General features: G+C 38.9%; 1 protein-coding gene across 1 annotated transcript in view; it reads left to right on the top strand.

The window, feature by feature from the left end:
* The window catches only part of ADAM22 (ADAM metallopeptidase domain 22), a 121,539-nt gene that overhangs the window by 75,204 nt on the left and 21,262 nt on the right, over positions 1-25,073 (top strand). The window contains exons 8-25 of the mRNA XM_065731212.1: positions 1,649-1,719; positions 3,311-3,385; positions 5,096-5,167; positions 6,151-6,317; positions 8,401-8,485; positions 9,315-9,405; positions 10,832-10,883; positions 12,754-12,853; positions 16,017-16,088; positions 16,590-16,682; positions 18,681-18,761; positions 18,993-19,043; positions 19,332-19,395; positions 21,045-21,150; positions 21,782-21,898; positions 22,554-22,722; positions 23,668-23,776; positions 24,694-24,784. Of these exons, the coding sequence (XP_065587284.1) occupies positions 1,649-1,719; positions 3,311-3,385; positions 5,096-5,167; positions 6,151-6,317; positions 8,401-8,485; positions 9,315-9,405; positions 10,832-10,883; positions 12,754-12,853; positions 16,017-16,088; positions 16,590-16,682; positions 18,681-18,761; positions 18,993-19,043; positions 19,332-19,395; positions 21,045-21,150; positions 21,782-21,898; positions 22,554-22,722; positions 23,668-23,776; positions 24,694-24,784 (1,666 nt within the window). The remainder of the gene's footprint in view (positions 1-1,648; positions 1,720-3,310; positions 3,386-5,095; positions 5,168-6,150; positions 6,318-8,400; positions 8,486-9,314; positions 9,406-10,831; positions 10,884-12,753; positions 12,854-16,016; positions 16,089-16,589; positions 16,683-18,680; positions 18,762-18,992; positions 19,044-19,331; positions 19,396-21,044; positions 21,151-21,781; positions 21,899-22,553; positions 22,723-23,667; positions 23,777-24,693; positions 24,785-25,073) is intronic.

The raw sequence follows: 25,073 nt of genomic DNA, 5'->3' as shown, positions 1-25,073 counted from the left end.
GTGTAACCGTGAAAACATTCTTAAGCCTAGGATTGTCCATGTCCCTTCATTGAAGAATACCTTCAAATTTCAAGCACCAAAACGAGGGCATAAACCTCAAGATACAGCCAAGACAATGCCAGTTAGCCAGGCTTTGCTTTGAAGATTTGCATTATAAGTGAAAAGCTACTCCAGATTAATGTCAGCCCTTAGCCCTGGTAAAATTTTGTCAGATGGGCAATTCAGCTTCTCATTTTAAGCTGTTGCTGGCATAACAGCTCTATCAAGTTCCCATTATTATTGTCTTCAATTGTATTTGAACCTCATATAAAAATTACAGTTCATTTGCTATAGTGTGAGAGGTAGAGCTATAAGAAACCTGTACGCCAGCAAAACTGAACTATTGAGGATTTTGTAACGCAATCAAAAGTTATCTATAAAGGGGTGTGGAGTCCCTTAACTTACACAGCTTCTATAGTGCAGTCTCCTTCTCTGCAGGACTGGTAAAGTTACCATGGAATATTGCAGTCTCCCATACCTGGGGACTTAAAGGATGTCCAAAGTTAGAGAAAATATAAAGGAGGGAAAATAGTCAAAGGAAACAGATTACAGAATACACAATTGCTAGCACTTAATTTACATCTTAGAAAAAGTTATCTGTGAGGATATATAAATAGTAAATATGTTCATACAAGATAAGGAAGGTGATTGCTATTGTAAGGGAAAGGTGAGGGAGACACTTTGAATCCAGAAGTAAGGATGGAAAAGTAGAATTGTCATAGAATCACTGAATGGTAGAATCATTTGAGTTGGATGGGACCTTTAAAGGTCATCATGTCCAACTCTCCTGCAGTGAACAGGGGCACCTACAGCTAGATCGGGTACTCAGAGCCCAGTAAAACCTGGGCTTGAATGTCTCCAGGGGTGGGGTATCTGCCCCTCTCTGGGTAAGCTGTTTCAGTGCTTCACTGCCATTACTGTAGAAAACTTCATCCTTATATCCAATCTAAATATCCCCTCTTTTAGTTTGAAGTCATTTCTCCTTGACCTATCACAACAGACTCTGTAAAAGAGTCTGTCGTAAAGAAGAGTAAACTACTCCGTGCTTACAATTAGAAATTTAACAAAGACACAGTGAGATTAGCAGGGAAGAATATCATATTGACAGGGAGCACTGCGAAAATCCTGTAACATTTCTCCCAACTCAAACATGTTTTACTTTGTGAATATAATCTTCTTAAAGTGTTAATTCTGCATTTCATGCTCTTCTTATTAATTTACGTAGCTATTGCAAAAGCTCTGTGAATGCCTGCTGAATTCCCAAATATGTGATTCGCCCTGTGGAAGCTCTGTGCTAATAATATTACATCCCCAGTACTGGTGAAGTTTTGGTGTACAGCATCTGCTGTGCTTTCTGAAGCATGACACCTCCAGATCATCTGTTTCAGCAGACCAGATTATTGCTAGTAGAGTTTTTAATAAGAACTCTTATTTCAGGGAAGCATCTGTAACATTACCTCCTTTCTAACTGGAACACTGAAAAAAGGAGTTGCTATTGCACCTGATGCATGGAAGTATGCCATACTACTGTCATGAAGCATTGGGGTCACTAATTGTTGGGCTGTATTTTTGTAAACACTCAATGGGTTTGCCTGTGTTTTCTGCTTAGAGTTCTGGCACATGAATGCTACATCACAGAAGTTTGTTGTAAAGCCAAGACACAAAAGAAGGAGAAGGCAGGTATGAGCCAATGTATATGTCTTTATAAGTAATATGCTATCAAGTTTGTTCTGTGTCTGCTGAATTAATTCATACAGATGGAGTCCTGTTGCTGATCCTGGACTGGCATGAGGTCTCTATGTATGATACAGGTATAGCTGAAAGTGGTATCTAAGGTTGACAAGGTGTTGCTGGACTCTCTTATACATTGCCCACCTGAAGACTTAAGTGTTTCTGTTTGTTAACTTCCATTAAGGTGCCACCACACTGTCAGTTTCAAGAGAATTTTTGGGTACCCTATGATGTGTGTGTGTGGCCAAAGCATGGCACTCCTTTGCCATTACACTTATAAAAGCATGAGGTAGTTCCTGTCTAGGCTCCATTTAATCTGCTGCTGAATGTCAGGAATAATGTTTCTCTCAATAATATAACATTTTTAAATGCTGCTAAATTGTGCATGGAAAAATATTTTATCCTATTTTGGATACATAATTTTTCAGAAACTCCTAATTAATGAAACATTTACAAACCACTTCTATGTTGCAGTGGTGACAAGTACCTACTTTATCACGCTTTGATGTAAAATAAATATTGAAAACGATATTTCAGTGTCTGTTTTTCAAATGAGAGAGAAAATTTACTTATATCTGTGCCTTCAAAAGACAGAAACAATTCTTTGCTTTAGGAATGGAGCTGAAATGATGGTACAGGTCAAAATAAAGCTGTCTCAGGGGCCTAAAAAGTGCTTGCAACAGTCGAACACAGAGAGCAGTGGGAGGGCAAGATGACTTTCTCTCTGACTAATGTAAGCGTCTCAGATGCAGAAGAGAAGTGAGAAAGACATTGGAAAAATTCCAGAAATCATTCATGTGGATCTTACTTTGCATTAGGTGCTTTGCTGCCTTTCTTTAAGCTAGCCATTACTCTGCATTTTCTAATCATAACAATGTAATAACTCTCCTGGAAAAAAACAGGAAAACAAGAACACCACGGAGAAGCACTGTCATAAGTGTTTCTAAATGCAAAGTAAGTGTGTAATATGGAGGTGGGTACTGCATTCACTGTATAAATCAAGCAGTCTGCGAATAAATAATACAGAGATTTTATTTTGTAAAAAGCTTAGGATGGATTGGTTTCTCAGTGAAAAGAAAGTTTATATATGTGGACCTCACTGAGAGTTGTCTTGAAAAAACTTGAACTTGGAATTTGTTGGGTTAAAATACTTGATTTCATTGTTTAAGCTCAAACAAATGTTCTAGAGGAGGTGAAATATGAGGACTATATATCTGAAAAAAATGCAGTCCATTCCTTTTCACCTTCCACAAAATATCCCAACCAGTTACACATTAAATAAGTTTACTCATTTTTACTGCAAATCCAGACAAAATTGACAAACATGTAAGCATACCATTTTCTTCATAGGGTACATCTAAGAATTTTTTGGTGTGATATAACTAAATGCAAGAAGTATCATCGAAATCTGAAAGCAGAATTAAGGCAATTAAAAAACTGAGTGAAAATTTTGTTTTCTGAAGTTGGTTCTAGTAATCAGTTATACTTTCTCTGTACTCTGTCATCATTAGACTTTTCTATCGTTTTACTCTCTCTGTAGGTTCGTCAGATTCCACGTAAAATTGAAGAAGAAACAAAATACATTGAGTTAATGATAGTAAACGATCATCTAATGGTAAGGCTGGCTTACTTTAATATTTTATGTTTATCAGTAGAATAAAATTGTCTTGATTTTCCTATAAGTGATAAACATTAAAGAACAACATATGGCCGGAATAAATCCACTGTGTCCTTAAGAAAAGAGATTACACCATTGATGAAGATGTGTTCTGAATTAGCAAAGTAATTTCACCAAGAACGCAAGTAGGCCTGAATGTCAGAGAAAGCATCATAAATTAAAGCTTTACATCAAGAGGTGGCTAATGACAGTGGGCCTGAAGTTGCTGGCTTTCTTTCAGACTTTCTTCAGCACTTGTCTTCATTGCAGCAGCTCAGCAATCAGTAATGTAGTCGTTGACTTTGTGCAGCTGCTGCTGACAATGGGAAGATTAATAGTGACTATATTTTTTTATACCTCCAAATAAATGCAGAAAAATTTATTTTTGTTAAGCTTGCATACTTTCTTGAGGAAAAACATAAATGGGCTCTCTAATGTAATGGAAAGAGGCAAAAGAGAGCTTGGTGTACTGAAGGCTTATCGAAGTGGTAAAAGGCACAGATTTATGTCAGTGAAGTTCATTATTAATTAGTAAAAGGCATAGCAAAAGAAATGATGCAGTAGATGTGACACTCCATGTGAATTCAGCCAGCAGCCCCCAGGTCCAGGGACACCTTGGTGGGATGGCAGGAGGTCACCACTACTGGGGCTGTTTCACTTTCCTCAGGTGCCCCAGAGGCCGTGATTAACCTTGTGTTCTGCTCACTGGTCTTCGTCACGTCCAAGCTGCAACCTGTTTAGCCCTATAAGCTCCATTTATTTTGTGTCTTATCCATTTAATCCTTTATACCATTTCTAGCTTTGCAGTCTTGTTGCTCTTTTATTTTAGCAAGTGAAACTTCCACATTTTTGGTGTTTTTTTTCCCTCCATTCCTGCTCATAAACCTTCCTTTCCCACCAGCCAGCTGCCTGGCACTTCTTACACACTAAAAGACCCTAACTTCCAGAAAGTGTTCCCTCCAAAATCAAGCGTCTTGATTTTGATTCGTAAGTCCTGAATTCTTCTAAGATACTTGTGACCTTCATAATCATGGTGCTCATTTGTGTCTGTGTTTGAACAGACAGGAGTACCTGAAGAAGCATCTTAAGTGTTAAAGGTCATCTTCATCACACTGTGTTACAGATTTCAGTGAAGGTGCCATTGCAGTCTGTTTGCTAAAGTGGTTTGAACCATTACGTATCTTGATACTATAAATGAAGAAATCCCAGAATCTAGTCAAAGAGAGAGAAGTATTGGAAAAAAAGTAGGAAATCTATTAGATTGAAGCACAGATGCAAGCATAGTTATGGTAGCTCCTCTAAAGGAATCTCAGCTATGGAGGTTGTGTTGCTGATTTCTGTATTAGCATTTGGAAGTTTCCTTTAAAATTGCAGATAATAAAGCTAATGAAGAGAATAACAATGGGTTTGTGTTCCTATAGCATTTTCTTTTTTTTCAGTGAATGTCTTAGAGTGCTTTCCTTACAACAGTTGTTGTGAAATGTATCAATAATGTGCATTTCTGGGCAATTTTCTACTATCATTGATTTCATTCAGCACAGGAGACCAAACCATACACAGAGGTTCTGCTGTTGGTATAGTTACTTTTGACTTTGTGGTTTTTCTTTTTGGAAAAGGAGCCTGTTTTTCTGAATCTGTACTTGTAATTTATCTGTGTTTGTTTTGCAGTGTAAAAAGCACCGGTTATCAGTTGGCCACACAAACAGCTATGCTAAGTCAGTTGTGAACATGGCAGATTTAGTAAGTACTTGACTGAATGTTCTTTTATGCATGAGATTCTTGTTCTGATAAATCAGGAGCTGTTATTCTGTGGTGTACCTAATGACAGCAAATGCAAAGATCACCAATTTTCATCTAGAACTGAAATCAGCCATGTATAAAGCCTTTGTCTAACAGAAAGCATTAGAGATTTTTTCTTTTTTGTGGCTGCAAGCATTTAAGTATCCTTTAATCAGATAGATCCCTTGAGGTTGAGGTTTAAAGAGAGTCTTGGACATGATAGTTTTTAACACAGGCTTGGGTGTTGTCTACCTGAAACCTACAAAATCATCTGAACTAGAATATACTAAAATTTCTCTAAAAAAGAGATTAAAAAAGAAAGCCATTTGAGTAATGAGTTAGAAAGGGGACATACAAATGAATAATGTGAATCATATTTTTGATACAAAGTAGGATGAGCTCTTGGCTCTTACATCTCATTCTGGAGAAGCATTACTAAAAAAAAAAGTTGTTCCCACTCTTGAAACCTTGGTGTGGAGTGTTAACCCTCAACATTGAATGGGTGGCTGCCAGTGAGAGGTTAAATACTCCTGTAGAGGTGAATAGTAGAGAAAACAAAGATTTTTTTTATCTTCCCTGAGGTGAACTGGACAATATAAGAAGCCCATTAATCCCAAAACTTCAAATTGTTTGAAAAGCTTTTGTAGCATTTTGTCAAAAACCTCACCTCCGTTCTGTGAGCCTCTGCCTGAGCTGGGCCTGAAAGGAGTCTTTCTGTGGGCTGAGAGAGGATAGAAGAGTTAGGCCTAAAATCTAGATAATACTTTATTTTCATGTTTGTGTGTTACTTTTAAGGGAGAGAAAAGCACCTGGGGGAAGCAAAAGTGTGATAGAGCAAGCTGAATATTTTGTCATGTAAGAATGAAACCTGTTACAGAGAAGGTGTAAACCTCACCTTCATTCTCCTTGACATAATCTATTTGTTCATTCTGTTAATGTACTAGATATATAAAGAACAGCTTAACACCAGGATAGTGTTGGTTGCCATGGAAACCTGGGCTACTGATAACAAGTTCACCATATCTGAAAACCCCTTGGTGACCCTGCGTGAGTTTATGAAATATAGGAGGGATTTTATCAGAGAGAAAAGTGATGCAGTTCACCTTTTTTCGTACGTAACCTCGTGTGACGTTTTCTTACGGTTATTTTTTCCTTTCCTTGGGGGTTGCTTATCACAAGTGCCTGATGCGTCTCCTTTCTGTTGTGTGTGTAACCCGCAATAATTCAGAAAATAACATTTCTGAGGGGAGGTGGGAAGAAGTTAAAACAGTGCACAATCTGCCAGAGGTTTTATTCTCCTTTTAGTTTTAACGTAGTAAGCCTGAGCTGCATGCGCTGTCATTAATTCCTGGTTGTCCTGTGCAATTACCTGCTCTGTGAGTGCAGCTGCCTGGAGGGTGATGCATGGTTCCATCTTATAGGTTCACTTCTTCAGTAGCAGAGCACAGACAGCATTACTGAACTGTAAAAAAGCAGAACATCAGCTTTAAAACCCATGAGTTTTCCTGCTTAAGAAGCACTCTGGCCTGCTTTGCTCTGTCAAGTGACCTGCATGTGGCAGAATTACTGAAAGAATCATTGGATCCTCAGAACAGTTTGTCCTCCAGAAAGACATGCACTATAAGAATAATGAGCTGGGAGGAATTTTATAATCTCTAAAACTCTAAATTACTTTGATAATAGGACTGACATAACAAAATGTATCTCTAAAAATAATGGAGATACTTATGATGGGATTTTTATCCACAGGAGACAGGCCAGGTGAATTGCTCTGTTGGAGCCCTTATCCCTCTCTGCTGGTGGGGTAGCTAGCCATATGTGCAAATGTAGCTTAGACTCTTTACTTTCACGTGTCTCCAGTAGGGAGCAAGGATGTGCAGCCCCAGTACCCAGCCTCGCAGTTCTCTGCACATCCTTAATTACTGTCATTGCTTTCCTACATGAAGTTAGACCTGTAAGCGTTGCTTACACATTTTGGTTTCTCAGTGTCTCAGTTCTTCATCTGTAAAATGGGAACCATTTTTTTTCTTCCCCCACATCTCTTGTGTATCTTTTCTGATGAAATTGTAAGGTCTCTGGGGGAGATGTTTTCTTGAACGTTTGTGGATTGGCTAGGTCCTATTTCTGCCTGTGATTGAGGCACTGGGTAATACTGTACTATGATTTCCAGTGCTATCTTTCACTGGTGTTGAAGATACTGTATTCATAGATTACTTACAAATACCCATTTCTAAACTTGTGTCCCTGTGTAAAACACAGCTGAGTGGGGAGGCTAGGTGGCTGCTCTGGCAGCACACCAGTTACAAATGAACTTCCACTTTCAGCACAGTTAGCACATGGTGTTCTGTTTCATGTTGTTTTTCTGCTTTCCTTTGAGAAAACCAATGTGAATTGGCTTGGCTGAATCAGCACTCTAAAGTGGTGCAGAGCATCTTTTGTCTCCAGTAACTGGACATTCATACTGATGTGGTCAACATTAAAGACATCATTAAATTTAGGCTTACAGTGCAGCTGCTACCTGGATGAGATCAGCTGTAGTTGTGAGGGGTTTTCACTTATCAGGGAGCCCCTAAGACATCTCTCTTTTGTTTTTGACACAGCTGTATTGCTTAACTGGAGATGTGTCTTTTTCCAAGGCCACCAGGCACTGAAAATACGGTGGCCTCTCTTGTGCTCTGTAGCATGTACCAAAGCATGAGTCAAAGGTGTAGGCTTTGAAAATCACTTGCTAAACTATGACTGATCATAGAACTTAATAGACTTCAAAGCCCACCCATTTCTAACCCCCTGCTGTAGGCAGGGCTGCCCCCACCAGATCAGGCTGCCCAGGGCCCCATCCACCCTGACCTCCACCTCCAGCACCCACAGCTTCTGTGGGCAGCAGTGCCAGTGCATTCAGTGCCCTCCAAGTATGAACAAAAGGGTGGTGAGATAGAAAGTCTTGTCTTACGCTTTCTTATATTAGATAATCTGAGAATGAGGAGGGAAGATGGTAAAACTTTTCTGGGGACAGTTTGTCATGTGAGATTTGTGAGTGTTTATCTGTTATTCTCATTTTATTTTTTGCATAGTTTTTCAACATAGTGATGGCAGCCGGCATTTGCTGGTTTCTCGTTTGAGAAATGGATGGGTAAGTGCAAAACTTGTGGGATGAGCAGGGTAAACTTTCTTTTCTTTTCCTTTTTTTGTCAAAGGGGGAGTCGATTTCAGAGCAGTCGAAGTGGTGTAGCCCACACTGGTGGAATCTGCTCCTTGCTTAAAGGCGGAGGTGTGAATGAGGTAGGTGTGGGTGCTGGGATGGGTGAGGAGTGGTGGAAATTTGTCTGCACAGAATTAATCTGTGTAGTTCCTCAAAATATCTTGCTGCTGCTTTGCTGATGCAGAGCCTTAGCACCACTGTAGAAAGGATTTCTTAATGAAGAACGGTACATGAATAAAGTTGGACATGGGTCCGGATACACATTACAGCAGATTTTGCTGTATTCTGTCATTCATACTTGTGCTCACAGTGGTAAGAAAGAAGCAGACTTTCTTTTACCTGACTTATTTGTGATCACCTGGTCCAGTTGTCAACCCATCACCACCAGGCCCACTAAACCATCTCTCTCAGTGCTGTATCTGCACATTTCTTGAATAGCTCTAGGGATGATGATTCCACCAGTTCCCTGGGTAACCTGTTGCAATGCATTACCACTCTTTATGAGAAGAAATTTTTTCCTAAACTCCAACCTATGCCCGCCCTGGTGCAACTTAATGTTATTACCTCTTGTCCTAATGCTAGTTACCTAATAGAAGAGGCCAACCCCAACCTTGCCACAACCTCCTTTCAGGTAGTTCTAGAGTGCAATAATGTCTTCCCTGAGCCTCCCCTTCTTCATACTGAACACTCCCAGCTCCCTCAGCCGCTCCTTATAAAACTTGTGCTCCAGACTCTCTGCCAGCTTTGTTGCCCTTCTTTCTGGACAAGCTATGGGGCCTCAACGTCTTTCTTGTAGTGAGGAGCCCAAAACTGAACACAGTACTTGAAGTGCAGCCTCACCAGTGCTGAGTACAGAGGGAGATTCATGTTCCTAACTGATTACTCTTCCTGCCTGCTTGTTTCTTTCAGTTTGGAAAGCCTGACTTAATGGCAGTTACCCTAGCACAGACGTTGGCCCAAAATATTGGCATTTTCTCAGACAGAAGAAAACTAATAAGTGGTAAGTTTGTATGCTTTTTCACCTTGTCTCAAGAGAAAATCGTAACAAGTAGAGAATATTACCCGTGTCCCTCTGATATGTTTTTTTTTCCAAATGTTCCTTACAATGTTGGAATGCTGCTACATTTCTTGTAATAAAATGAGGAGATGCTACCATTGGTTTTCCTCTGTTTAAATGCCAAGATTTCCCCCCGCCCATAATTTCTGGTAGCACTGACGTCATCATTTTGTTAAAAGTAAATTGTAAAATTGTCTATCATCATTCATTTCAGGGAGGTTGATGTTACACCCACAAACTGAATGGCAGCTATGCTGCAGCACAGAGGTTGAGATACAGACATGAGACCCAGAGATGATGATTAGCCCCCTCAGTCCTGTTGCACAGGATGGATTTGACAACCTATCTGTTTCCCTGCTTGCCTTGAATGAATTCCTTTTCTGTATTACCCAGATCTCCTGTATTTACCACTCTGCTACTTCCATTTGTCTACTATTTGTAAACTTGTGTTTCAGTTTCCTAGTAGCCCTGTTAACCTGCAGTGCTTTAATTCAGCTATCCCTGGTCCTCCACAAGCACCTCTCTCTCCCTGCTTTTACTAAACAATATTAGTACTGTGCTTTTTTAAATGGCATGTGACAATTCATACAGTGCTGAAAGCCTTACATTTAAAAGCATAATTACTATATTGACTAACATAATTGTTTTCACAGACTTTGTTTTCAGCTGTTGTGAAGACATTATATAATGCAGAGATACATCTGCAAGCAAAGGTTATTGCAGTGCACAAAATTGTGTTTTGAGAAGTACTCAGACATGCAGGATGCTCTGTGATACTTACAGATTCAGTATTCATTTTCTAGCTGCATATTATTAAACTGCTATGAGGAAAGGGGGAAAACAGTAGAGCTGCCAGATCCTACTGTACTTTCTCATGTTTACAGACCTTATTGTGCATTTTTGTGTGCATTATTGCTTGCTTTTTTTTCAAGCTGAAATTTCCCCAGTCACATTAGCACAGAAGTTGAAGAGAAATAAAAGATGAGAAGTTGGTTTAAACTGATTCTTTTATTTACTTTGAAAATTTGGGGATTAAATATCACGACTTGGGAGAAGGTGGCAGAGCTAACTGGTGATATACAGGTGCTGGAGGCTGACACTGTAGTTTCCTCTGACTTCACTTAAGCAAGGGAAAAAAACCCAACAGTATGTTTTCAAAGGGCAGGATTGAAAAGAATCATGCGGAGATTTTGAAAGAAAACTCAGTATGCACTGACACACTTAAATTAAAGTGTGCAATAAAAGAGCAAATGATTCATTTCAACTTATATTTAAAACTGCAATAGAATTGATTCCAATGTGATTTTTGTGATAAGAAATGTATTTTGGACTCTCAAGACTCAAGATGTAAATTTTACTTTGTTGTCAGGTGAGTGTAAGTGTGAGGACACCTGGTCTGGATGCATAATGGGAGACACAGGGTAAGATGTTCGCTGGAGGGAAGTCACGTCCTGCATACAGTGACATAAAGAAAAAGCATGATAATGTTTGCCTTTTGCATTTCAGTGAAATATTTTCTGTGAATTGTTATTTTTCAGGAAGTAAATTATTAACTACAAATTATACTTAGAATTGACACCTTCAAAGAAGTATGTGAATAAGAAACTTAATGAGGATATAAGGATTTTTAGTAACCACTGGTTTCATTCACAGTGCTCTGATGCTCAACAGCCAAGCCTGGTTCTGGAAAGAAGCAGAACCATGTTTCACTTCTTCCACAAGCTTGCTGCCAAGTTGTGGAAACAAACAAAGACACGTCCAAATTCCTAAAATACTGTGCTCATATTTTTTGCCCATGTCTCATTTTCAGTAGTTCTACTGCAGTCTTTCATTTTTCATCCTACAGTTTGTATGGTAATGCTAGAAAAACTGCTCCCATGGGAGTTTTAATATGCTTGTTCCCACACATAATAATCACTGAGGAGATTTTATGTAAGGACTACTGCATTTGCAATTTTCTCCTCTTAGCTGAAATTTGATGATGCTTCCTGGTGTGCGTATTCAGAACTTAATTCACATTACAGACCTGCATATAATGCATATAAATCAAACTAGAAACTTTAGATACAAGTAGTACTCAAAATTTTAAAAGAACTTTGATCTGACCTGCAAGTTTTCACAGTAGCTTTGTGGCCAGAACTATTTTGAACAATATAAAGCCTAATTCATTCAAAACCCTGGAAGTATCAATGTGTGATTTTTTTTCACTTTGCCTACCAAAAACAAGCTAGGTAAGATTTTTCTGGGTTTCAGTTGACAGAAAACCTATATGGGGAGACATTCTAGAGTCTTCTAAAAAGTGACTCCTTATCTAATGGTCTTTACATTCTTTATTTGAAGTCTGAACCTTTAAAATAATTAGGCATGCAACATACATATGCGCTTATAGCTTATTATTGAAGGACTGTGAATTTCACGTTCTCTGCAGTCTGTAAGTCTAAATCATAAACACTAGAGATAGTAAAGAACAATTTTGCTTTGCAGACTATAATTCTTGGCAGTGCAGGATTATTTTATAGAGTACTTCTGCTAATATTTTTTTTATCTAGTGGTGAACTGATACTGAGAAGCCCCTAAGACACCAAAATCTGTTTGAAGCATAAGTACTTTCATGACTAAAGTCCTAATTGAAAAGATCGCTTAAGTGACTTTGGGAAGAACTCTTTCCCTGTGGAAAAGATCAATTCAAAGTCTCTTTGCATCAGTTAAAGCTCACATTGGTATTAAGTGCAACTCAGATTGGCTGTCGGTACTCAAATGAAATCCATTCCATGGGGCATAAGATAGAAGAAAGCTGAAATGTTAGCTGATGTTTGCTAGGAGCACATTTTAAAATAGTATAACTCTATTAGATAAAAATTCAGTGGGCCGAGAGAGTAATTTCACTTAAGAGTGGAGTGAACTATGAGCAGTCTTTAAAAGGGCCATGTGTGAGAAAGGCAGCTGTTGTCTACTGCAGCATGTACGGGAAGAAATAAATGTATTTCTGAAACTTCAGTGGAACTGGTCACGTCTGTGAGAACCACACATTGACTATTGGGATTTATGGTATTTGGTGTAAAATAACTTAATGGAAACTTTCTGTCTTCTCACTTTACATGAGCTCTGTGTAATTGTTGAAAGATGTTTGTCATTAACTAAAATGATTTAAAATTCAAACTGTGTTGCAAGCAAATACCTTCAGTCTGATTCTGAGCAGTGTGTTCTAGCAGCTTTTCTATGGTATGATGTCATACTTCTCCTTTTATTTTGAAGAAAGAAAACTATAAAAAGCACCTTATTTCTTTGCAGATATTATCTTCCAAGCAAGTTCTCCAAATGTGACATTGAAGAGTATCACGAATTTTTGAACAGCGGAGGTGGAGCCTGCCTTTTCAATAAGCCAACCAAGGTAAGAATTACTTTATTATTATTGTTTCTATTGTAGTTCTAACGTAGATGAAATCAAGAAGAGTGAAGGTGGTAATATTGGGGAAAAAAACCACCACAGTTTAATTTTGAGGTTTTTGCTTTTCTCTATGCTCTGAACTTCTTGGTAACAGCTCAGTGAGAATAGTTTATTTAATCTGTACTACTTAGGAAATTTAAGGAAGTTTGTAATGTGTTTTCATGCCCAAGAGAGTTCTCGCAGGCTTTGATCCATCACACAGTTTTATTCTGAATATTGCAAATGTAGTATTGCTGAATTTATTAGCTGAGACTTCTCAAATGCTTGGTAAGTTTTTACTCAACTTCAATTCTGATTTACTGTGGACTGATGTCTTTGGGCTAGAATTGCTGGAAGATGAAGTAAGAATGGTTTTATTTCACATCTGTTCCAAGATCTACATGCTCTGCAGCAGGGGGAGCACAGCTGTGCAGACAGCATTGGTTAGAAGTGGTTGTTGTAGTCTTCCTCTTGGAGAAGGAAAAGTTTTTTACGACGGCTTTCAGAAAAGATTTTGAAAACTGAGCCCAATTTTTTTAATGCTGGAAGAGGCAGAACAACAGAGAAAACTGTAAGGAGCAGGGAGCAGAAGTGATGGAGCTACTGGGAGGGAGCTACACGTGCATCAGTACCACCTGAATGGCTCATACATCTCCTCCATGTTTGCCTATAAAGAATGAAATTGGAGGTCTTGCTACATGAGTCTTGGCATTCGAATGAAGTGGGGAATATCTCCTTTGCTCTGTTTCTTGTGTCTGAATTTTTACCAGCTAATCAGCTTTATTCACAGGAAGCATGCAAAGAGTATGAAACGATGAACTGAGACATTTCAGGGAAATAAATGCAAAACAGGGCTAAGGAAACTCCAGCCAAGATGTAAGCACCTCTACAGTGGAGGATTTGCAGCAGCGTTTCAGTATAGTCCTGCTCCATTTACTGAAGCACATGTTGATGTGTAAAGTAATTAGAATAATGATCTTGATCCTTTTCTACATATAATTAATATTGTCCTTTATTTAATGGCTGTCTTTCAAAAAGCCCACGAAAGAGGCTAAGGCAGAGGACAGCACCACATGGAAAAAAGAGTTGGTGGCTGAGGTGGCCACAGTGCAAAAAGAAATTCAGCTCTGGAGTGACCTTCCTCTTGGAGCAACAGACAAATAGTGCCAGCCACAGAATTTCAGTAGATACTGAAGAGGGGAAGAAAATGTATGACATCTGGATAATCTGTGTCTGCTTGTCTCTCAAATGTTGTCTCCTTTTTGTGGAATAACAGTGGAGAGAAAGCACAGTATTGAGTAAGAAGTTGTAAGGTTTTCATTCTTTAAAATGTTTCTGCATTTCAGAAGTTTGTTTGTTCCAGTTGCATTACAGACAGAGAAAAATGCTGATCATTTTATTACTTTGCTGAGTGGATTGTTTCCATAGTGTAATGCTTTCTTTCTTGGGCTTGCTTTAGTGATTATGTTCATTTACCCATCTGTCACTCTGAAAAACACAATTGCTCTGATCTCAATTTAGATTACTGGCACTGGCAATTTTTGCTAGCAGCATACGAAAATGTGAAAGTCAGAAGTGGAAGCCAGGGTGATTTAGACTCTTTTCTCTATTGCTGTTCAGGTTGTGCTGAGGTTATTAACAGTGGATGTCTGTCTAATTCACAAGGTTGTCAAGCACACGTGCTCCCTAGCAAGGGTGGTGAAGCACCAACTTCTGGTTTTCAGGAAACATGAGATGTGTCAAAATGCAGATTTCAGCGGTGCTGCACTGTGAGATCAGTTGTGATTGCCAAAATCAACTCCAGGAGCAGATTGATCATAAGCTCTTTTCAAACTATTAGATGAATTATATAATGTCTTTTGGGGATAAGTTATGTAATTTGCTTCCTGTTTCTGTTCTTTTATTTCACATTTAGTTGTGCCCGTGTACTGCAGGAAACTGGCACATGTCTTAAGTTGGGGCCCTCTCTTATTGCCACCTACTTGTCTGTATTGAGCAGCACAGTTAGAGACATTGAAGAAGTTAAGATATCTGGAAAAATAAGAAATGAGCAGTTTAAACAACTCTTCAGTAGCTGTGACAGATAACTGCTTGCTTGTATGTGATGTGATTGCATATTGCAGTCAAATTTCCATTTCAGTAGGGGATCTAATAACAGCTGTCAGCCTGTGCCACAAGGGGTGGGTTGGTTTGTGGCACTGAGATGGCCATGGGGTGATGCTCCATCCTGTGGGCTGCTGGCAGAAAGGCAGCAGTCAGGGAAGCACTGTACTCCACCAGCAATGTGCTTGTGCAGATGGCTCACGAGCAGGGTGGTTTCTGGAAGGACCCTTGTTTAAGAGGGGAATTTTAGGTTAACTTGGCAATGCACTTCTACACCTTCTCCTTTATGTAATAAAAGCACAGTTATGTTTTCTCATGTTTAAAGGAGAAGTTTAAAATTTTCTTTTTTGGGGGGAGTAGGAGGGGAGAATGGGAAGGATAGTGCTACTACAAGCATGCAGATTTTGACATTTTAAGTGGGGAGACTGAAGGGAAAAGGAAGAAGGGGAGAAGTCTTAAGAGTTTTGCTTATCTACCTGTGGCACATGCTTATGGAAAACTGCTGCAAATTCCCAACTGTGATAGCAGAAAAGAGAAGGAAATAACATCAAACTGTGGCAAAAAGTGATGAAATGGTTTTTCAAATGGTGAAAAATCCCAGCCTCTCCCCTCTCCCTGAATTTCTGAGCCATCTGGCCCCAAATTATTTTTTCTGAAGGTATAATGCCGAATTCAAATTGGGACATGTGAATTCCAGAACAATAGATTTACAACTCCTGTTGTGATAATGTGCAGTTGTTCTACAAGTTGTCCTTTTTACTGTCACACCTTTTGTTTTTAATTATGGCTTCTGCTCAGACTGAAAATGATGCTCTAACACAGAATACGCCACGTAACTCAGTGTTGCTGCTGAGTTAGATGTTGTGTGGTCTCTGCACATATCCTTTGTATGGCTTCTAATCTGCTTCTCTCTGAGTTTGGCACCATGTTTTGGTTAACACAGTTGGAGTGCTAGCTGAAAAAAACAACAACTATGGAGTAAATTTGACAATGATTCCCTTTGATTTCTGATTATGCCCTGCAGCTTCTGGATCCTCCAGAGTGTGGCAATGGCTTTGTGGAGGATGGAGAAGAGTGTGACTGTGGGACGACAGCAGTAAGTGCAATGTGCTTTACATTAGCAGCTGGGTCTTCCAGGTGCCCACCACTGCTCTTGGTGTTAAGTAGAGAAGGACAGGCAGTGCTAAGGTTCTGGGGCAAAGAATTCATCATTTCTCACCTTTCTCCATCAAATTTAGCACAAGGGCCGACTTTTATGTTTTATCACCACTTCAGTTTAATGAGTAATAGCAATAGCCACCTATGCAAAATCAGTTCTTAAAAATGATAATCATTGATGGAAACATGACCTTGGTCAGTGCTACAATGTAAGTATTTAAAGAGCGACGATGTTAGGAATTAGGAAAATGATTTATCACATAGCAAGAAGCTGTGCAGCAACTTCATACCCCACAGTGCATGCTCTCTTCTGTCTCCAGGAACCTAGCAGCCTGGTGAACAGTCTGTCCAGGTAGCATGCTAAGACAGAATGTGAGAAATATGAGGCTCATCATCTGCTTTTCTTGTGTTTTCTCCTACGAATGTCTGTGTTCCTCAGGAGTGTGCCAGTGAAGGAGGAGAGTGCTGCAACACCTGCATGCTGACAGCAGGCTCCCAGTGCAGCAATGGGCTGTGCTGTCGGAAGTGCCGGGTAAGGGCAATGTCCTAACAGTGATGCAGGCACCGCAGCATCCGTATTTCTTGTCTCTTTTCTTAAAACAGGCTAGAAAATGCTTTGCCTGGGGCTTTTTGATGTGCCTTAGGCTTGGCTTCTTCAGGTTAAGAGTATGATCAAAAGTGGAGGAGAATCAAAGCCTTCTGGTTTCAGAATCAGGCTGAAGTCCCATGAGGTTTCATTAGAAAACTTTGTTAATACAAGCACAGGCTTACTCAAGGGTCACTCCCAGAATGCCTGATGTGTTGTTCTCTGTCGCTGTGAGGCTGAATAGGAAAATTATACCACAAATGGCCTGAGAGAAGGATGTAATAAAAAAAGTCAAAACAACTAGCAGCAGTGTTCAGAAATGTTCATCTAAAAGACACCTGACTTCGGCTTCAGTTAGGTCTGCCTGTGTTTCCTTATTTTTGCACTGACTGAAATTCCACTGAGTAAAATGAATCAAGTCCTATGTAAACTGTAAGATATTCTCCCTGATACATCAGTAAATAGTAGAAGAGGTCTGGCCAGATCTTGGCTGTAAGGGAGCTCAGACAAATGTGAGTTCAAATAGTTGTCGATGCTCATTTAATAATAATGGCAATTATTATTAATGGTGCTAACACCGTGGTGGTGTACTATGTGTGATATTTTTATCTTCGTCATTTGAGGGTTTCATTTCCTCAGGAGGAACATTATTAACTGCAGACCACATTCTTGATTGTGCTCATCCTAATGGGAAAAAGAGAAAAAGCACAGATTAGGCTGGAACATATCACATTTGCCTAAGGACATTCCTTCTTTTTTCACGTAATATAAAAAAATCAGCAGATTGCTAGAGTGGGTGAATTTTGTTCAAGTTTCCAAGTCACATGGGCACCATATTAAAGAATCTCAGAATAAAAATTAAGCTTTTGTGTTCCTACATTATTTCTGCCAATGAGATTAGGGCTTGCTTTTGTAACGAGTAGGGAGCGTGAGCAGGAAGGAAGAATTTTTAAAACACACATCCCTAGGAAATGTTAATGAGGACAACACAAAAAACCTTTTGCTAGCAGTAAATTTGAGGTTACCTTTCCTTGCTGTATTCTTCCTGAAAGTGGGTGCAGAAAAAGCATTGCAAGCAAAACATGTTGGGTGTGCATCCTTGCATCTCGTAGTATTTCTGACAGTGTAACTGTCTGCATCTTTTCAGAGACAAGTGAGGAAAACATAAACTTAAGGTTGAGAAAGTCTTGTTCTTGCACTGCCATTTACTTGTTCACAACAGCCATTGACCCAAACAAAACGTGTACACATCCAGCAGAAAGTCACACAGCTGTAGAATGAACTGAATAGCACAAGCTTAAGAAGCTCTACAGGCAAAATAAGTGCTCTGAGATAGGACCATCACCAGAGGCATAAATGGTTGCTGTAATGTTTCTGCTTTTACTGGTTGGTGGCCTTTAACCAGATTGTAAATGTGTGTTAGGTCACCTGTTCATTTTTCATTGTTAAATCCCTGTTAAGTTAGACATTGGTGTCCAGTCATAGATAATTCTGTGTATTTATGAATAGTTTCTGTTCTACAGCAGAAATGAGGCTTTGTAATAACCATAATGATAATGAACATTATAGTCTTCTAGGTCATAAAGGTATTCACAAATACCAGGATCTCTGTTTTATCAAGAAGAAAAAAATCACAGAAATATGGAGGCCCTGGGCGGAATAGTGGTACAAGCCCCTGCAGTGTTAGTGTGACAGGCCCCTGGGTCCCAGGGCAGCTCTCATCAACTGGGGCTGAGGTGATGGCTCAGGGAGCAATGCCACTCACACCAGCAAAGTGCCAACGGCTTGGGTGGTGTGACACCCACCCCAGGGGAAGAAAAACCTTCCCCCCTCACTCAGAACCTATTTCCTGTTCTTTATTTTAGTCAGAGTGGGAAGAAAGTATTGCATTTAAGGCAAGACGTGGAGAAAGCAAGACACTGATTTTCTGTCCTTTTTCTTCAGTTTGAACCTAAGGGAGTTTTGTGCCGAGAAGCAGTGAATGACTGTGATATTGCAGAGAACTGCACAGGAAACTCCAGTCAGGTGATTTTTATATCTTGTATCCCAGATATGAAAAAAATGCCAGTTGTATCTTGGTCACTGTGTATGTTACTATTTTGTATGGTATGATGTATAAAAATTGTTATTAAACCTGATGTAAGTTCAGAAGAAAAAATACAAAAATGGGACAATATTCCATATGCCTCATGCCTCTTGTACAATTTGTTTCCAACCATTTCTGAATGATCCTTTAGTTATTTTCTCTCTCTATAGTGCTCTCCCAATATTCATAAAATGGATGGATATTCATGTGATAACAGGCAGGTGAGTATCATTTCAATTTCTTTTATGTTCTTAATACTTTTATAGATTACGTCTTATAGGGTTTGGATTAAGAACTTTGGAGGTCACCTGGGACAGTGTCATCGATATCCTGATTTTTGGGTGCTGGTCACATTTTTGTAGCTAAACATTTAAATGAAGAGAAAGTTGAATCATATTATCTGACCTGCTAGAAAATATGATAAGTCTGTATATTTTGCAAGTGCTTTTTTTTGTTGTTTGAAAAGCAAAGTGTTTGAAGTTGTCTGTATGCATTTTCTTTCTTTCTAGGGCATTTGCTTTGGAGGAAGATGTAAAACCAGGGACCGACAGTGTAAATATATCTGGGGTGAAAGTGAGTAAATGTTAAAGTTTCTAAGTTGGTTATCATTCACGTGGCTTGAAAAATGATCTTTCCTGAGAAAAACTATGGGAAGACACACGCTCAGAACCATTGAAACAAGCAGGGCTGCATGCTGTAAACAGTACTGACTGTGATCCAGAATTCTGCTCCATTTTGATTTTTGTCCTTTAGTTTTCTTTTGAAGAGTTTTGGTACTCCTCAAGCCTTAAACTCAGTTTTTAAATGTTGTGCTGTTCATTTTTTTCATAGTTCCATGATTTTTTGTTGGTGTTCTAGTGCTGACTGCATCACCTAGTTCACCAGATAACACATCCCTTGCTCTTTTTTTGTGACATAAGCTTAATTAGTCAGACCTGTGGCCTATTTTGAAATGTAGAAAAGATCAAATAAATTGCAATGGACACTGAATAAGAAGAGCACAATCCAGAATGTGGGCTGCATGTGGACTGCTGGCTGCAGAGAGTACTTTTTGGGGGGGGCAAAGAATGTATTTAGCCTTCAGTTAAAAACCTTTGGAAATTCAAGCAAACCTTCTGTACAAGAACCACACATGGAAGTAGGGAAAAATAAGTGATTCGTTTTTGTTTGGATGTTAATATATATCATCTCATCAAGCACAGCATATCTGTAGTTATTTTCCTCTTGCTATTGTAGATATTTTCTACTGCCTCATGTTTGATTGGCAGTGTTCTACCTGTAAGAGAGGTTTGATCAGTTAATGATTGGAAAATAAGAAATTAGGTTGCACTGCAGTACAAAAAAGTGCTGTTTACATACTTAACTGTGTTGAAAGCGTACAGGAATTTCTGTATGGTCACATGTAATACCTCTCTTGGATATCAGATATGTTATACATTTATATTAATGGCATGCAGACTACAATAGTTTCAGTGCTATGTTTACACAGAATGTTTGGTAGGATAAAAGCACTTTGAATGGCTTCATTATGTTGGGAAATTATAGGAATGCAGGCAATGCCGAAGATGAGTTCCTTATGTAAGACACAGAAAATTGAGTTTAAATTTGTTTTAGAGTTTGGCTCATAGCCTATGGAAAACAGCAGGATTACTTGGATGATAACAATTTACCTAGAGGACTCATGTGGGCAGCTCCCTCCTAAATACCTGGCATGTTCTATATAGATATTAAGCTGTTGGTATTTGTGCTGAATGTGATGGTTCCTGAGCAAGCTTTCCTGGTTAGTTTTGATTAAAAGAGACACAGAACACCTTCTTCCCCCACCTCACTCCTCTTTCTGCTGCCCCCCTCCCCACCCTGCCATTTTGTCTTTTCCTCCTCTTTTTCAGCTCTTCATCTAGTATTGATTAACTTACTCGTGTTAGACTGAAATCTTATGTTTAACTTCTCATTAACAACCTAGGGAGCTTATAATGACATTTATTGATTCCTTTCAGTGACTTCTGGACACTTGGTGTCCAACAAAATTGGTCAAAACTTTTAAAAGAATCCTGTCAACAATTCTCAGTTCTCATTAAGAATGTCTTGCAGAGTTCCACAGCCCACCTGCAGCACATGACAAATTGAGAAGCTCTGCTTACTATCATGGTGCATCCCTGTTTCCCAGGACTTGGTTTTTCAAAGTCTTCATCACCTGATAAGAGATTTGTTTCTGTTTTCAGAAGTGTCAGCTGCTGACAGGTACTGCTATGAGAAGCTGAATATTGAAGGGACTGAGAAAGGAAACTGTGGAAGAGACAAGGATTCTTGGATACAGTGCAATAAACAGTAAGTTGATCCATATAAAAACGGCTGGTGTGGGATTTTTATCCCTTCTCCAGTTCCTAGGGTAGCATGAAGAGGCCTCTGTACAGAAGTGTGTCCTGTTCTTTCATTCTAATTCTGCTTGCAGCTCCTTTCCCTGCTCTCTGTGCAGATGTGGTAACCTTTCTTACGTTCATTTACAAACTTGTTAGTGAAAAATATTCAGTAACATGAGAAAGGCCTGACCCTCCTAGTTTGACAATATGCAAGTCCCTGCACACAAGTTTAAAGTCCCTTTGACAATTGTGTCTCTAATTCCTTTACATATGTTAGATGTTTGTCTGAAGACCACATCTACTGCTTCTCCATGGGACAGCTGTTGTACCTTAATGGGATATTAAGTCAATTTGATGTGGTTTGTTCTTGACAGTTCTTCATTTGCAGAGCATTGTTGATAATACGTCACAAAAAAGCCTCATTCTCAGGAGAATGATTTTTGTGGGAAATAGGATGTTATTTATGGCAGTTCTGTCAGTGAGAAAAAGCAAAGAATAACAAATATGTTGCAAAGCAAGTGAAGAAAAACACATTTTTTGATCATGCATTTTTCTTGAGATTTCTTTTCAGCGAGTATCTGCTTATTCTCTCAATGCAGGGATGTGCTTTGTGGATACCTTCTGTGCTCGAATATATCTAGTGTGCCCAGACTTGGAGAACTTGATGGTGAAATCACCTCATCAGTCTTGCAGTTTGGAAAAGTGTACACCTGCAGGTAATTGGAAGTCCTGAAAATAGGACAGTCAGTATCCATCTTGCATGGAAAAGCAGCTTTGAACTGTTTCCATTAAGCTCTGAACTGTTTCCATTAAGAAAAAAAAGCTCATATTTTGTTAACCTTTTGAAACTTGACTGTGTATGGAGAGCACAGCTGTTTTGCAGCCCCCTTTGTATAGCTGTCAGTTTTGCCAGTAGGGACATAATGCTCTTCTCTGGCCTCTTGGAACTACATTCGTTAATGTTTGTAGCATGCTTAATTTACTGAAAATACTTAGACATTTGCTGCACTACTAAAGCTAACTGGCAGCTTAATGTATTGCCATATGTTGGTTTAATCCCAGTTATAGACCAGGTATGTTCGCACAGCAAGATGAAATAAAGTCCTGCAAAACTAAATTCAGTGTTTTATACAACACAAGCTCTTCTGCAAGAAAAATGTCATTTTCATTGTTATATTTCTTTGATGTAGATATACTCCATTCTGGTTTGTTTTACATTAGGGCTGGTGAGATGAATTAGCCCGTGCTTACTTTTCCCTGGTCCTGTGCGTTACATAATGCAGACAGAAATGAAGGTAGCAGCCCAGATCATGGTTTTTCAGGTATCTGGTCTAAGCACAAGTCTCTGAATTCCTCCTTCTTGTCTTGTAGTGGTGGACACGTGAAGCTTGATGAGGAGACAGACCTGGGCTATGTGGAGAATGGGACGCCGTGTGGGCCAAACATGGTGTGCCTTGACCATCGCTGCCTCCCCATCGAATCCTTCAACTTCAGCACGTGCCCAGGCACCACAGACACCCAAATCTGTTCAGGACACGGTGTATGTTCTCATATTCTTCACTCCTTTCTTCTGTTCTGGCTGAGTATACAGTATTGTGTAGTAGAGTAGCTAGACCTTGCAGGGAGCCAGCAACATGACTCTAGAAGTCTTTATACTGGAGAAGACATATCAGTGAACATAATGTGTTGCAGTCAAAGCATCCTGAACTCTGAGTCACAGTACATAGGTATTAATTCTACAAAAATCTTAACCAGATCACTTCAGCTAACTTGGCTGATATTTCCTCAGACAACATTCAGAAGGATGTGAAGGTTTTATTGCCTACTTCTAAGAAAGGTGGGGCCCTGTTCTTCCAAATGCTCTTTTTAATTACCTCTGTTGTGTCAGCTGCCAAGAAAATTCATAAAGTTATTGGATTTTGTTGGCTGAGAGTTAATTCCCTCCAGAAGAAGGAGCAGTGAGCTTGCTCCCAACTCTCAGGGCCAGTTTCTTTGCTCAGTGCAGAGCCTATGGCTTTGCTGTGGCCCTGGCAAATCCCTTTGTCCCCCACACAGTTTGAAAGAGTGTCCAGGTCCCTGTGGCTTGGCTGAGATCAATGGAATTGTTCTCTCATAATGCCTTTTGTCTCCTGCACTGCATGAGAACTCCCTTTATTATCTGAAATCAACCACTTCTTCATATTAAAAAAAAAAAGTTGTCTCCTAAAGTAATTATAGATGGCTCTATTAAATATACGTTGAATTTAAAATATATTAACGTATTCAGTATATCCCTTTATGTGATATATTACATAATATATTACAATATAACACACATATAAAGTGCAATGATGCATTTAATATATTTATATCTAATATATAAATTACAAATTGGTGTATATTAAAAATGTTCTGTCAAATTATGCAGGCAGTTAAAGTTAGTGTAGTTTAATGATGGGAATTATTGATTTTATTATTTTATTCTGAACAATCCTTTTGGATGCAGGTTTGTAGCAATGAAATGAAGTGTGTCTGTGACCGATTCTGGGGAGGAGATGACTGCAGCTCTCGCATCAAAGATGATGCATTTTTTTATAAAGATGCCATCAACAAAGGTGTGTAGTTATATATTTTTTTCAATAATTAGTAAAGCTTGGATTTGAGGAAGTTTCATTAAGCAAAACTAGCTCTCTGACTCTTGCAGCTAGCTTGCAACATGATGCACTGGTAGGAGCCTCCTTCCCTTCCTTCCTTGTTTAGCAGAAGCACTCATTGTCAAGTGTCACTCATGATATTTGGTGCAGCACTTGTGACTGTCACCAGTGCATCTAGTTGTGCACTGCTTGCCCCAGACATTTCAGTGGCCTTATAAAGAGCATTGATAGGTTAGGTCAAACTAAAATTTACAAGTTCTTGTATCTTGGTGGAAAGGTTTAGTTACTTGCATGTTTAATTCTTGTTTGTAGAGTCAGCTTTTTATTACATGGCAAAAACACAAATTTTAGTCTTATACATTTTTTTTAGTGAGAGTTTTATTCCTCTTAAGGCTTGAATACAAGAGGAAGATATACCGAGGAAAAATGAAGGTGTAAATGTTTTATACAGTCATTAGAAATCCCTGCATGGGGCAGTTTTACTAGTTTCCATAATCTCATTTCTGGTCTTTTTAAGATGATTCAGCAACGGAGAAGTTTTAAACAAAGACAGAAAGTCCCTTGTATTCCAATGTAAGCATTCATTTACTAGACAGATAATACAGTTGCAGTACAGTAGTTTAATGCTGATGACATTATATTGGTGTACCTGGCACAACTTTCCCAAGTGGCAAGCGTTCAGTTACGTGAAGCAGATAGAGGTCAAATTTGATGTCCAAACAATCTTTTTATGTCCGTGCTATACTTCAAGATTGTATTGCTGGTTACAATTAGTCATCCTGGTGCAAGTTGTTCAAACAGGTTTTTGAAAGACAATTTCTTGTTCTTGTATATTTTATCCTGAAATTGCATATTTTCCCCCTTTCTTGTGTTTCTAGGTGTTGTTAGCACAAACATAATAATTGGGGCTATTGCTGGCACCATTTTAGTGTTGGCTCTCGTTTTAGGAATAACTGCTTGGGGTTACAAGTAAGTAAATTGTATTCTTCTTAATGTAGTTAAAATGAGCTTATTTGATCTGATAACTGGCAACATTATGATAGGAACAATTCAAATGTCATTCAAAGAAATCAAGATTTGATTATATCTGTACAATATCATTTTTTATAGTGTTAGCCTTTCTCAAAGAATTCTTATATGTATATGTGACTTTGCTTTTGGAGGGCTTGATCCAGGTTTGAAAGATTTTTTTTTTTGCTATTTATTTTATTATTGTAAATGGTCAGATTGTAATTTTACTGTATCTAACAAAGGAGAT

The sequence above is a fragment of the Cyrtonyx montezumae genome, unplaced genomic scaffold (genome assembly GCF_038088225.1).
Source record: "Cyrtonyx montezumae isolate F1298 unplaced genomic scaffold, pur_monq_1.0 scaffold_14, whole genome shotgun sequence".
Lineage (NCBI taxonomy): Eukaryota > Metazoa > Chordata > Aves > Galliformes > Odontophoridae > Cyrtonyx > Cyrtonyx montezumae.
This window is presented reverse-complemented; position numbering and strand designations above follow the sequence as displayed.